The sequence below is a fragment of the Lepus europaeus genome, chromosome 18 (genome assembly GCF_033115175.1).
Source record: "Lepus europaeus isolate LE1 chromosome 18, mLepTim1.pri, whole genome shotgun sequence".
In the NCBI taxonomy this organism is placed as follows: Eukaryota; Metazoa; Chordata; class Mammalia; order Lagomorpha; family Leporidae; genus Lepus; species Lepus europaeus.
Genome location: NC_084844.1, coordinates 60,366,789 through 60,379,756, shown reverse-complemented (window position 1 = coordinate 60,379,756; position 12,968 = coordinate 60,366,789). Strand labels below are relative to the sequence as shown.

The 12,968-nt window shown below is 60.1% G+C and overlaps 1 protein-coding gene across 3 annotated transcripts in view; it reads right to left on the bottom strand.

Moving 5' to 3' along the window:
* Positions 1-118: 118 nt before the first annotated feature.
* EPN2 (epsin 2) overlaps positions 119-12,968 on the bottom strand; it is a 70,255-nt gene continuing 57,405 nt past the window's right edge. For all 3 annotated transcript variants that reach the window (XM_062216424.1, XM_062216422.1, XM_062216423.1), the window contains exons 7-10: positions 5,379-5,552; positions 4,778-4,864; positions 2,762-2,977; positions 119-2,541 (exon numbers count right to left, since the gene is read on the bottom strand). In XM_062216424.1, coding sequence (XP_062072408.1) covers positions 2,246-2,541; positions 2,762-2,977; positions 4,778-4,864; positions 5,379-5,552 — 773 coding nt within the window. In that variant the 3' untranslated portion in view covers positions 119-2,245. The remainder of the gene's footprint in view (positions 2,542-2,761; positions 2,978-4,777; positions 4,865-5,378; positions 5,553-12,968) is intronic.

The following is a 12,968-nucleotide window of genomic DNA, read 5'->3' as shown; positions in this document are numbered from 1 at the left end:
GTAGAAGGAGGCTTGAGTGCTTACGCGCTGACGGTGGGTAGGGGTATCTCCCTAGGCTGACTGGCCCCCTCCCATGGCCTGGGAAAGACACAGACGGAAACCGCATCATGATACAAATGATAAATTATATTTATACAGTAAATATCAACAGTCAACACAAATTCCAAACCAGCCACCGGCCCCTGGGACTGACACACAGCTGGGTGACGTCTCGCACTGGGGTGCCCGTCGGGAGGGAGGGGGCACAGCACGTGAGCAACATGCGTGGCAGTGGCTGGTGGCTTCATGATCAGTGCAGTGGGCAATGGGACACTGGGTGCTTGGGACGCCTGCCAGGTGGGGCTGGGACTGTCTTCCTGAGCCCTGGTGACTCGTGGCTGTCACACATCAGGAAGGGCTCATCTGGGACCAAAGAATCCCCGACCCCCAGCAGCGGAGTCGGAGGCGTAAGGCTGGCCCGGGCCACGCACCATGTGAGGGGAAGCACCTTCCCGGCAGGCGTCCTGCAGCGGCTCTGGACGGGCAGCCCTAGACAGCCTTGCTGTGGCCCCGGCCCTGGGCCACAGGGGCAGGAGGCTGGGCTCTTCAAACAGGACACGGGGAGAGGGCCTGAGCGGGCAGCCCGGGGACCACCAACCTCTGGGAGCCGGTGCTAAGGGCGCATCTCCTGGATCCAGAGAGGTGCTGGCCAGCGCTCAGCTGTCCTCGGAGCAGGTTAGAAGCGAGCCAGGAGCGCCTGCCAGGCAAGCCGCCCGGCCCCACGACGCGGAGGCAGGCTGGCCCTTCCTTGGGGAGGAGCAAGTCCTTCCTGGCCTTTCACTTGCACTTAATACTTTATTACCCGTGGCGGGGGGGGGGGGGGGGGGGCAGCAGGACCTCAGGAGAGGGTGGCAGTCTTAGTGCACGTCTGTTCAAAATCTACTCACGTGCGGATTTTTTTTTTTAATTTCATCTCCAAACTGAGAGACAACAGCCTGCGCACGTGTCTGGGGTTAGCAGGCAGGTGGGCGGGGGCCAGCCCTGGTCCCTTGGCCCCACCTCCACCTGGGGACTGGGCCCCCTGGGACTGTGTGCACAGCGCACACCCCCACGTGGGACCGCCCCCTGCACCTGCGTGGGGGCCGGGCGGAGGACACTCTTCCACTTCCAATTCCACTGTAAACACAAGTCCTTCTTAATCCCTGCAGGCCTACTTAATTTAAAAAAGGAATTAGTCGATAAAAACTGGTGAGTCACATTCATACATTAGAGTTTTCCTTTTAACTTTTAGGATGTTGGTTTATCAGTAAAAATAGCCTCTCTGGGAGTCAGTGGGTTCAGCAATTCACCAAAAAGGAGGAGTTGAAAGGAAAAGGCAGCCGGAGGCTAGGATTTTTGTTGTTGGAATTTTTCTCTTAAATAAACATCTTTTATGTGTAATCAAATTCCCCTATTTTTTCCTATAAACAATTTTGCTTTAGTTTCTCCATAAGGCATTTTTGTCATCCAAAGAGCTCTTCCTTTTCAACTTTTCACAGAGTTAAAACCATAAATAAGAGGATTTAAACCACTAAACAACACGTGCCAATATCTTAATTCAGCCAGACTTGGTCAATTCTATCAAAACTAGACAGTTAAATAAGAACCACGTTATAAAAATATTAGCCAAAAAAAGACTATTAGATAATTCTGCAAACTCAAATATGAAACTGTACTAAACAGATTATGTGCAAACAGATACAAGCAGAGAACCGACGTGGCAGGGTTATGCTCAGGTTAGTGTGAAAGCTCGCGCTAGTGGATTTACGTCGAGAGTTGTCCACGGTGCTGCTGCTTGCTTTGAACTCACACAGAGTCAAAGGAAACCGACCCAGGCGCACCCCCTCCCCAGCAGGGTGTCTGCGGGGCCAGCCATCATCCGTCCATGCTGGGACTGCCTGGGCTGCCCCTGGGGCCGGGGGTGGAGGCGAGGACGAGGCGGCCGTCCCGAGTTGCCAGGCAGGCCCACTGGCTCAGGCTGGGGTGCGGGCCGCACCCCCATGCCCGCCTCCTTGTCCAGGGCCTCAGAGCCCAGCCAGGACCTGAGCGTTCGGAAAAGGATGGTGAGAGCCAGTCAGGCTGGGGACGGGGGGGCCCACATGCCTTGGACAGTGAGGGTGGGGGCTGCAGAGAAGCCAGACCCGCCCTGCCCCACCCCCCCCCTCAGACATCGTCCCACAGACCAGTGACCCAGCTCAGCACCCTCTGGCCAGTCCCAGGCCAGGTGCTAGAGAAGGAAAGGGTTGGTGGTGCCGGAGGCCTGGGCTGCCGCCGAGGGGAGGCCCACGCTGCCCGTGTTCATGGCTGCAGGGCCCAGGGGTGTGAGAGAGGGGCCCCCGGCCCCCAGAGTGGGGTGTGGGGCTGTGGAGGTCACGGGGGCCACAGGCAGGGGCTCCGGCCCGGGGCCAGGCCCGAAGGCCGCGCTGCTCCCGAGGACAGGGCTCCCGCGCAGCTGGTTCAGTGTCAGCGGCTGGGGCTGGTTCACCTGGAAGGGGTTGACAGGGGCCGAGGTGGCGGCCGCACCTGGAGAGAGAGCAGCGAGCAGAGCCGAGCTGCTGGGACGGCCTCTCCTCCAGGCGCTCCTGTCCTGCCCCCTCCCCTCCCACCTGCCAAGGAGCAGCTTCCACGCCTACCCAGGCACGGTCTGGGGAGGGTGGCGGGCTGTTCCCAGAGGTCCCAGAGTCAGTCACCCCCCACCCTGGCCTGCCATACACCCACTCAGGGGCCGGGGACAGAAGCCTACCTGGTGCCAGGAAAGGGTTGAGGGACTGGGCTGGCGGCGTGGGCCTGGTCACCAGGGAGTCCAGGTTCACCAGGGCCGCGTTAGGGCCCAGGAAGGACTCGGGCGTTTTCCGGGCACTGCTCGGCTTACTGGAAGTGCCGGGCAGGGGCTGAGACTCGAAGGGGTCGGGGCTCGTAGTGCCGTTGTTCTGGGAAGGCGGGGGGGCCGCAGGCTCGGCTGCAAGTGAGAGACACACACGGGCACGGTGAGCGTGCAGGCAGACACCTGACCACGCATCGCATGCTGCCAGCCCAGAGGGCATCAGCGAAACACGGACGTGGTCAGTGCTGAAGCTACGCCGTTGTGTCCGGCATGGGTGGGTCCTATAACCACGCAGCCACAGCGCCAAAGGCTGAAACGCAGGAGCAAAAGAAAACCTGAAAATGAGCCAAGAAAGCTGTTACCAAATACTGTGTGGAGGGAGGAGCCCACAGCCCATCAGAGAGCCGGGGTGTGAGTCCCGGCTCCGGCTCCCCACTCCAGCTTCCTGCCATTGCGCACCCGAGCAAGGCAGTGGTGACGGCCCAAGTCACTGGGTTCTCGCCTCCCACGTGGGAGACCTGGATTGAATTCCAGGGCCCCAGCTTCAGTCCCAGTGCAGCTCCGGCTGTCACGGGCTCTGGGGGAGTGAGCCAGCCCATAGGGCTTCCGTCTCCATCCCTCTGTGTCTCAAAAAGACAAAAAAAAAAAAAAAAAAATCCAAGTTTTTCAATCGAAACAGGTTTCAAACAATGTATATATAAGGCACCATTCAAAAAAAATTAGGATGTGGACTTGGACTGGTGGCGAAGCATGGGTAGTTTATATTTTGTCTTGCGCTTTCATTTTCTTAGTTGTCTACTATGAACATGGTTTCGATGGAAAGACAAGCAAATTGTATTTTAGAGTTTGGCCACCAGAGGGCATGAGAGACAGACCAGCAGGAACGCAGCGTGGTGGCCCCAGAACAGGGGCTCCCAACTTCGGTCAGGCTCTCACTCAGCAAGCCTATTCCTCAGAATCACATGAAATGGGGACAGGGACGTAAGCACAAAGCACTAGTGACTGGCAGTCACCCTCAGGCACTCCCAGAAATTGACTGCTCACTGAGCCACAGAGAGGGGTTACACAGCCGGCTACAAACTGTCCCAGGGAATTCTCGTGCGGAGAGGATGCTTCGCGCCTGTTTTTCTGTCTTGGGGACAGACTCCACTCTGGCAGGGAGATGTGCACACAGCAGAGCGTACACACTCAGAAAAAACACGGGAAGCAAACCGAGGGTAGCTGGAAGGGTTCGCAATTCCACATTTTCTACAATGCGGAAATTCCACATTGTGCGATTCTAAATTTTCTACGCCGGAAACGGTTCTATAATCGGGGACAGATATTTCAAAAGTCAACAAGCCGTCATGGCCAAGCACCTGCCCACTGAGGCACGGGGCTGGGGGGGCAGCCAAGGACAGGCAGAATGTTCTGGAATTTCACTTTTTTAATGCAGCAGCAGGAAGACCTTGAAAAACAGCCTCTGGGCTCCTGCTGGGAGCCGCTGAGCTGCAAGCGGCTGGGAGGTGGGAGGGCTGGGCCTGTGCTGCAGCTGGCAGGGCTACAGAGGGGAGGGCGGGCAGGGACAGGGTAGCAGGGACCCGGGAGGGGCGAGCAGGCCAGGAGGCGAGGTCCTGAGGGAGGGGACACACTGCCCAGCTGGCCCCCTCGCACACGGGGGTGTGTCCCTCTGCCCCTCAATGTCCTCGCTGCTCAAGGCACCCATGGGAGGAGGCTGGGCCCAGAGCCTAGACTGTGGGTCTCCAAGGCGGGCACCCTGGGGAGTGGCTGGACAGGAAGTAGCAGACGTGGGGGGCGGGGCCTCGCTGGGCGAGGTGGCCAGGGCTGCAACAGGATAAAAACATGGAGAAAAGGTGTACACGCAGCAGGTTTTGAAAGCTGGTCGACACTTCAGACACACCGCGGGTCAGGGAGACCAGCGCCACCTTTACGTACCTGCTTTTTTTGAAGTTCGGAGGTTGTCAAATTCGGAGAAGTCGTCTTTAACTGTACCATTCAAGTTGCTGAAGAGCTCAAAGGACCCTGGTGGACAGAGAGGCCCGTGGCGTGGGCTGAGCTGGGTTGGCCACGCGGCTCTCCCAGTGTCTCCCACCTCAGCGGGAGGCCTGAGCCAACAGGGTAGCACAGGCTCGCTCAGGGGAGCAGCAGGCAGCCTGGCTTCTGGGGACAGCCGTGGGCACCAGCCACTACTGCCCTCATCAACCCCACCCCGAGGGAAGGGGGCTAGTGATGATCCCAGCACAAGGCAGCAGGGCTGGAAGCTGGCTAAGGGTGTGCGGGAGGCCACCTGAAGGAACCCCAGGGTCACGGCCAGCGGCACCCAGAGCCACGCCTCAGCAGCCCCCTGGGGGGGAGGGGTTACACGACTGTGAGCTCCCCATGCTCACCATGGGGTGCTCAAGGCCAAAGGCTCAGGGTAGGGGTGGGGAGCGGACACAAATGCAGGCAGACCAGCAGGCCGCTCGCCGAGAGCAGGAGCTGGAGCCAGAGCCGGGAGGGGCCACCGGCCCGGGGCCCTGCAAGGACGAGGTCTCACCAGAAGCAGACATGGGCTTGGTGGCTGAGGCCGCACCCCAGGCATCAGCTGTCTTCCCGGCACCGGGGGCTGGCTGCTGTGAAGCCGCCCAGGGGTCTGAGCTCTTGGGGACAGTGTGTGCGCTGGTTCCGGTGGGCACTCCCCACGGGTCGACAGAAGCAGCTGGCTTGGCACCTGCAGAAGGCCAAGTCAGGGCTCAGAGAGGCTCCCCCCAAAGTTCAGGGCAGCTGCGGCAAGAGGTCAAGGGACACCTGGGTCTGTTCCCTGTGCCGGGTAGCGCAGCCACCCAAAGGGTGCTGCCCCACAGCAGCAGGCTGGCTGGGGCTGAGCCCCGGGGAGGGAGAGCGCCCTTGGCCAGCTCCCGAGCAGCAGCAGCCCAGAGAGACCCTCTCCAAACCACCCCCAGCACATGGGGCTTGGGAAAGAGCCCCCTCCCCAAGCTATACCCCCCTTTGAGAGGCTATGGCCACAGGTCCCTCCACAAAGTGTAGTGTACAAAACAAACAGCCCGGCAACACAGCGTTTAGGCTGTGAGCGAAAAGATGGATTCAGTGGTTATAACTGGCTTTGTTTTTTTTTAAAGAATAGAATACTTTAGTGTATCGAACGGCAAGTGCCCAGCCCGTGGTGTGTTTTATTTCGGTTTTCTGAAGCTGCACTCCAATATGGGGTCTCACCGCCCGTTCTTCACGCCCCCAGGCTCATCCAGTCCCACAGTGGCTGCACCAGCAGCCCAGGGAGCCGCCCACCTGCTCTCTAAACGCTCAGAACGACATCTGTGCCAATCTGGGGGGCGTCAAATTTGCTACTGCACCGTGGATTTGGTTCACGTCCTCGTGCCCTTATCAAATGCTGCACTTTGTCTGACACTCCTGGGTCTTCCGGATTCCTCTCCTATGAAGGTGCCTGAGTCTGGGTCGCCTCTGTCTCTCTCACAGCCCGGGGTGGGTGCTGTGGTGCAGCCACCGCGGAAGAAGCCGATATCCCCTAACAGAGTGCCCACCTCAGTCCCAGTGACTCCACTTCCCATCCGGTTTCCTACCAGTGCATCTGGGAAGGCAGCAGGGGGTGGCACAAGCATTTGGGTCCCTGCCATCCAACCGGGAGACCCACATTTGTTTTGGCCCCTGGCCCAGCTGTGGTGGGCATGTGGGGAGTAGAACCAGCACATGAAAGCTCTCTCTCCTCTTTCAAAGAAAGAACATTAAAAAAAAAAAAAAAAAAGTGCATCTGTGGCCCCCGTGCCGTGTGCCATGTGCTTCCTCTGGGGCGCCCTCTGTTGGGCAGCTGGGACTCGAACCCATGGTCATATGGGATGCTGGCACTGCAGGACCTGGCTTCCCCTGCTGCACCACATCACCGGCCCCCAAGTGTTTAGAATTTCTAGTGAGTGGAGTTTCCGTCCTTACTTCTGTGCTATTGATTCTCAAGGCTACTGTGACCAGAAAACGCGCTGTGTGACCCCCATGTTGTGGACCGTGGTGAGGCTAGCTCTTTTGCTTGGCACGTGGTCGCTCGTTCCCTGTGCTACTCGGTTTGCCTTGCATCCTGGCTGCTTCCTGTACACCCCTGGCCACTGTCGCCCCTCCCTGGAGCCCTTCGTGGCTCCTAATGACCTGGCTGTCTGCTCTCCCCTCCCATCAGCGAAGGACTGACTCCCTCGGCATTTCCATGGGCAGATGTGCTGGCACCAGTCCCTCTTAGTGCTCTGTCCCGAGATGCCATCGTGCCGCCTTCGGCATTGACAGAGCGCAGATCCCGGAAGTCCTGGTCTCCGTTGCTGTCTCCACACTACCACTCTCAGAGGGAAGGGGACTCCACTAAGAACCGATCCGCTGGCGACAAGGCTGCCTACCCGCGTGCTGAACACACCAGCCCACTGTCGCCTGCCTCTCCCTGCCGAGTGGCCTGTTCCGTGGGCGGCGCTGTGTCTAGCTAGGGAAGGGCTGGACTTTGCGTGGTTCTGCAGCCCAGGCTTCCCCAGTACCCGTTCTCTGGGAAGTCTGTGCAGAAGCGTGCCCGCGGCTCCCCGGCCACACTGGAGCAGCTCCACCGAGCCACCCGGGCTGCCCAGTCTTGCCCATCCGTGCTCTGCCTCTGCCTTCCCTCAGCCCTCTGAAGTCCTCCGGTCGGCTTCATTGATTGGTTTACTTATTTATTTGAAAGGCAGAGTGACCCAGAGGGAGGGAGAGACGAGAGAGATCTTCCATTTGGCTGGTTCACTCCCCAAAAGGCTGCAATGGCTGAGGCTGGGTGAGGCTGAAGCCAGGAGCCTGAACTCCACCCCGGTCTTCCGCGTGGGTCTCAGGGGCCAAGCACTTGAGCCATCTTCTTCTCTTTCAAGTGCACTAGTAGGGAGCTGGATCGGGAGCAGAGCGGCCAGGCCTGTGACACACACCTGCCCTGGCTTGTTTTCAGATCGGCTATCACATAACGCTCCTTCCGGGCTCCCTTGGGGTAGAAACAGCTGCAGCCCAGCAGGAGAGGAGGGCGGCACCCAGGAAACCTCTGACGACCTGGCAGAGCTGAGGCTGGGAGGGGCTGCAGGAGGGGACGGTGCTCTACCCACCTCACAGGGGATGGGGGAGCGCTGCCCGGCGCCTCTGGGAGCACCCACCCCCTGGATGCCCACTCCACATACGGCCCTTTCAGCCCCAGCTCCCCTGTTCAGGGGTGGAAGCGGGCAGGTATTTTACCACGGGGCTTCGTGCCTCAGATGCCAGACGGCTTTAGTGCAGCCCAAAGAGCCACACCAGCCACTGTCTCGAGGCCTCTTTCGGCTGGGACCAGCGATGGCTGGTGTAACAGCGTGTGTGGGGGGGGAGGCTAGGGGGACACTGCTACTCTCCCCCACCCCCCCAGGCCCACCGGGAGCCCTGAGCTAGAGACGGAGGGGCAGATAACATCCTGCAGGCTCCCCCCAACACCCGGGAGACACTCCTGCCCGCCCTTCATTTCCTGCGGCCGACTCTGGACTGTGGCCTCTGCTGCTGCCCCGAACCCACGGCCCCCCGATCTCCCAGAAGCACCCGGTTCCCTGCACAAGCTGCTTCACAGTCACCCGGGTCTCCCGTGTAGCTACTTCCCCGGGGGTGAACCACCCTCCCAGGGCCACTTTGGCCTGGCACAACAAAGGGTGCATCAGGAGATCGAACCCCGGCCCTGCTGGATTCACAAGGCAGGGACAGGGAGAGGTGCTTGCCTTGCCCGGCAGGGTCCCTAGGCTCCAACCCAGGGCATCAGGCCTGGCGGGGCTGCAGGCCGGAAGGCTGACAGGTGTCTTCAGAGCTGCCCATTGTGCACAGGCGAGGACATGGGAAAGCCTGGAGCCCAGGGCTGCCTGGAAACCCCGGGGGTCTACGCCACCTTCGGCCCCCTGCTTACCACCAGAACCTGTGCAGGAGGGAGAGGACCTGCTGGCCACCTGCTCTCTGCCCGGCTGTGCCCAGGACATGCACTCCAGAGCCTCGGCTGCCCGCCCCCCCCCCCACCATGACTACGCCTCTGTCCCTTTCCGGCAGGGGACACACCCAGGTTAATTCCAACCCCCACACCTTCTTTCTCCTGCAAGGATGCCCTGGGCTCCCAGCGCGAATGCTCCCTCGCGCACTCGCAGTTACTCTGGCAACAGTGGAGGGGTCTCCCTGTTCAAAGCCAACCCCCGCCCTAGCCACAATCCCAGAAGCGGTGCAGGAGCAGAGAAGCCCCCTCGCCCCCCAGTGTGTGGGGACAGGACACGCAGGCCACCCAGGGCAGCCACTGAGCTCGCAGAAGGGCACAGCCCTGAGGTCCTGAGGTCGCAGTGCAGAGAGGGGGCTCATGGGAAAGGTGGGGGCAGGTGGGCAGCAGAGCAGAGGTGCCGAGTCCTGGCCATCACCTGCCGGGCAGCAGAGTGACCCAGCTACTGCCACTGCCAAGCCTGCCCATCACCCAACCCACCCGGAGCTGTCTATGGGCGTCTGTGCCCACCCTCTCTCAGCTGAGTATGCGTCTGTCTCCCGCTGGCACGGGTGGCCCCTGAGGGCAGCAGCCGGGCCGACTGGCCCCCAGAACCGAGACTGAAGGGAAGTGAGTGGCGAGGGAGCAAGGTTAGCACAGAGCCGCCCCCTGGAAGGGGCTGTGAGTGCACCTGCTCTAACCTGCTCCTCAGGGACGGCACGGACCTGGCTGACAGCATCCAGGAGGCTCTGGGCAAACACCATTCTGACGCCCGGCACACGTGCTCTGGGAGCTGCCCGCCTGCCCTCCCGCACGTTCCCAGGGGGAGTCCTCAGACCCTCGGCGTGCAGGGGCACTGTCCTGGAAGCTCCGCGTGGATCTGTCACCTACAGAAGCTGCCCTCTCCCACCGCACACACGGATGCTGGCGCAAAGGCTGGGCACCTGCACTTTGCAAACTCTGCCGGTGACACAGACGGGCAGCCAGGAGGCCCAAGACCCAGCTGAGCGCTCCTGGTGCACTCAGGTCCCTGGCCGAGCCCTCCAGATCAGCGAGGCTTCCTAATGGCTCAGCTCCCACGCACAGGCCTGAGTGGAAGGATGCCTGGTAGACACGAGCCCTGGCTTCACCTCCCTCTACCTACACAGAAGCTGGTCAGCACTCCCCAGGATGGGCCCTGCCCCAAGAGACAGAGACATGAGCCATTGCACCAGCGCGCAGACCATGGCAGGGCAGGAGGCAGGTCTGAGGACAGCTTTGGCTCCCGGGTGGCCCTTGCATCCTGCCGAGCCCCCACCAGCCCGTGCGGGGCTGCAGGCAAGTGAGACCTGCTGCAGACAGACCACCCTCCATGCTGTCCAGCGCCATGCCGAAGCTGCTCTCTAGCCTCTCGGGACCTGCCCAACCCCTCTCGTTATCTCCATGGGCCCTGTGTGCCCTCCTTTTAGGATCTGCTGCTGAAAGAAGGAAACCAGCACAGTCTAGGGCCTGAGAAACCAGCAGCCTGTGCGGGGCACGCTGTTGCCAGCAGCATGCTCTGGCTGGGGAGGAGCCCCCACCCCGCAGTCTGTACGGACCCAGCTGGTCACGGCTCAGAGACCTCTGCACGTGGGGTGAACTGGTTCAAACCCTGGCTACCCCCAAGCCACCAGATCACCAGGGATGAGCTGCCTGGCCTGGGAGCTCTGTCTGGTTTCCACCCTGTGAGCAACCCTGGAGACCCATGTGTGCCCAGGACACGCCGCCAGCTGCTGGCTGACTACAGATTATGCAAGTCCCACGGACACAGCGAGGCGGTCCCACGCCCAGTGCCACCTTGCTTTCTTCAAACACTGACTTGGGGACACAGTGCTCCCTCCGTTGGCTGTGGGCATGTGGCCAGCCCAGGCCTGGGGGGCCCAGCTGGCCCTCAGGGAGCGCTGCTGGCCAGGGAGGCTCCCCTCTGGGAATGCACAGCAGGGCCCCTGCGAGGCTGCTCTGTGCTCTGGGCCCGCACATCCTCGGTGGGCTCCAGGCCACCCCACACCACACATCAATAGATCCTTATTCAGAGTGCGGCTGGATGCGGAAGGCAGGAAGGAAGTGAGATCAGGAGGATCAGCGGCTTCCGGCTTCGTCCTCTGTGGGGCCATTCACAGGCAGCATGTGTGCCACCAGCCTGGCTCAGCCCCAGGCCTGGGCATGAATATTCATGTGACGGGAGGCAGTCACAAGCCACACAGGGTCACCCTACGAAGCCAGCAGCACCACCTGCAGCTGTCAGGGCGGAAGACGGCTCCGTCCCAGCCGAGGGGGCGGTCGGGTGGGCAGGGGGTGCCGAGCCTTGTGGGCCAAGGCCTCCTCAGTCACAGACCAGTGAGCCCCCTCCGGCCAGGTGGCCGCTTTGTGCGTGTGCAACAGGGCAGGAAGCGCCCTGCCAGGTCCCGACTTCCCTGCTCCCGGCCGTGGCACTTCCTCCCAGGGCCACTTGGCCAAGCGGTTCCCGGTGCCGCCTGGAAAGCACCGGAAGCACCAGGGCTCCCTGGGAACAGTGATTTTTGCACCCGGCAGGTGCAGCTAGCTGTGCTACAGCAAGGGACACTGCGCTCCCAGGTTTGTGAGCACTGATACTGCTCCCTCCTGGGTCTCGGGAGACGCTGAGCAGTGAACCCAACGCCACGCTCTTGCCCGAGCAGAAGCAGAGGCCCTGTTAGCTTGGGAGTCAGCTCGGGGCACTCCTGCAGAGCTGATCGGTTTTGCTGCAGGGAGTTAGCTCCCACAGAACCCTGGGCAGTGAATGTCTTTTTCCCTGGAAAGCGCACTGCTGGACCTGTGAAGCCGCCTCTGCACACACCGCTGGGCTGCCGAGTGCACCATAGCCCACAGCACTCTCTGAGAGCCAGGTGGTGCCAAGCACCTGCCGAGGCCTGGAAACACTCGTGACCGCGCGCAACATCCAGAAAGCAAAGCTGCCGTGTTAGCCATGGCCGTCTCTCCACGCAGGGACCTGAGGTGACTGTAGCAATGTGGGACTGTGTGACAGGTTGTGGGTGTGCTGCCCCCAGCTCTGAGCCAGCCCCCGGTTTGCCCTCTGACCTGATGGGAGCTAATCACCTCTCTGGACTCCAGCGGCTTCCTTCCTTCCCAGGTCACAGACCAAAACACCAAGCGCGACAGAAGCCGGGCTGGGCAGGTAGCCCCAGGCCGGCTGTGGCCACTCTCAGCTAGATACTGATTAGCACCCTCATGTTCTTCATTTCTAAATTTACTGCCAATATGTAAACACTACGATTTCCAAAAGGCAGGTTTCAATCTTTTCAAACAGCTGGATTTGTAACAGCTAAGAGGCAGAAACAGCACAGATGTCCATCGGTGCTGGGTGGTTAAACACAACACGGTACAGCCAACCCGGTGGAATACCATTCAGCCAGGAAAGGAATAACCCTGGGCAAGACTGAGCCAACCGCAAACGCCAGTCACAGGCGAACATGCGCTGTATGGTTCCATTTATATGAACCGTCCACAACGGGCAAACCCCTCAGACAGACAGTGGACCGATGGCTCCAGGGGCTTGGGTACAGGGTTGCTTTCTGGGGCGACGGAAATGTTTCAGAAACAGATCCTGGTAGTTGTGTAACACTGAGAATGTGAAGAGAGCACCGAACTGTCCTCTTTCAAATTGTTAAAGTGATCAATTTTGCTCAGTTAAAAAAAGACTTGGAGGCCAGCGTCGTGGTGCAGTAGGTTGAAGCTGCTGCCTGCAATGTCGGCATCCCGTATGAGGGCTGATTCGATCCCAGCTGCTCCACGTCCAATCCAGCATCCTGTTAATGTGTCTGAGAAAGCTGCAGAAAATGGTCCGAGTGCTTGGGCCCCTGCACCCATGCAGGAGACCTGGATGGAGCTCCTGGCTCCTAGCTTTGGCCTGGAGCCCCAGTCATTCATTACTGCCATTTGGGGAATGAACCAGTGGATAGATCTCCCTCTAATTCTGCCCTTCAAATAAATAAACAAATCTCTTTTTAAAAAATATGTATTTATTTATTTGAAAGTTGCACAGAGAGAGGCAGAGAGAGAGAGAGAGAGAGAGAGAGATCGATCTTCCATCTGCTGGTTTACTCCCCAATTAACCGAAATCAGAGATGTGCTGATCTGAAGCCAGGAGCCAAGAAC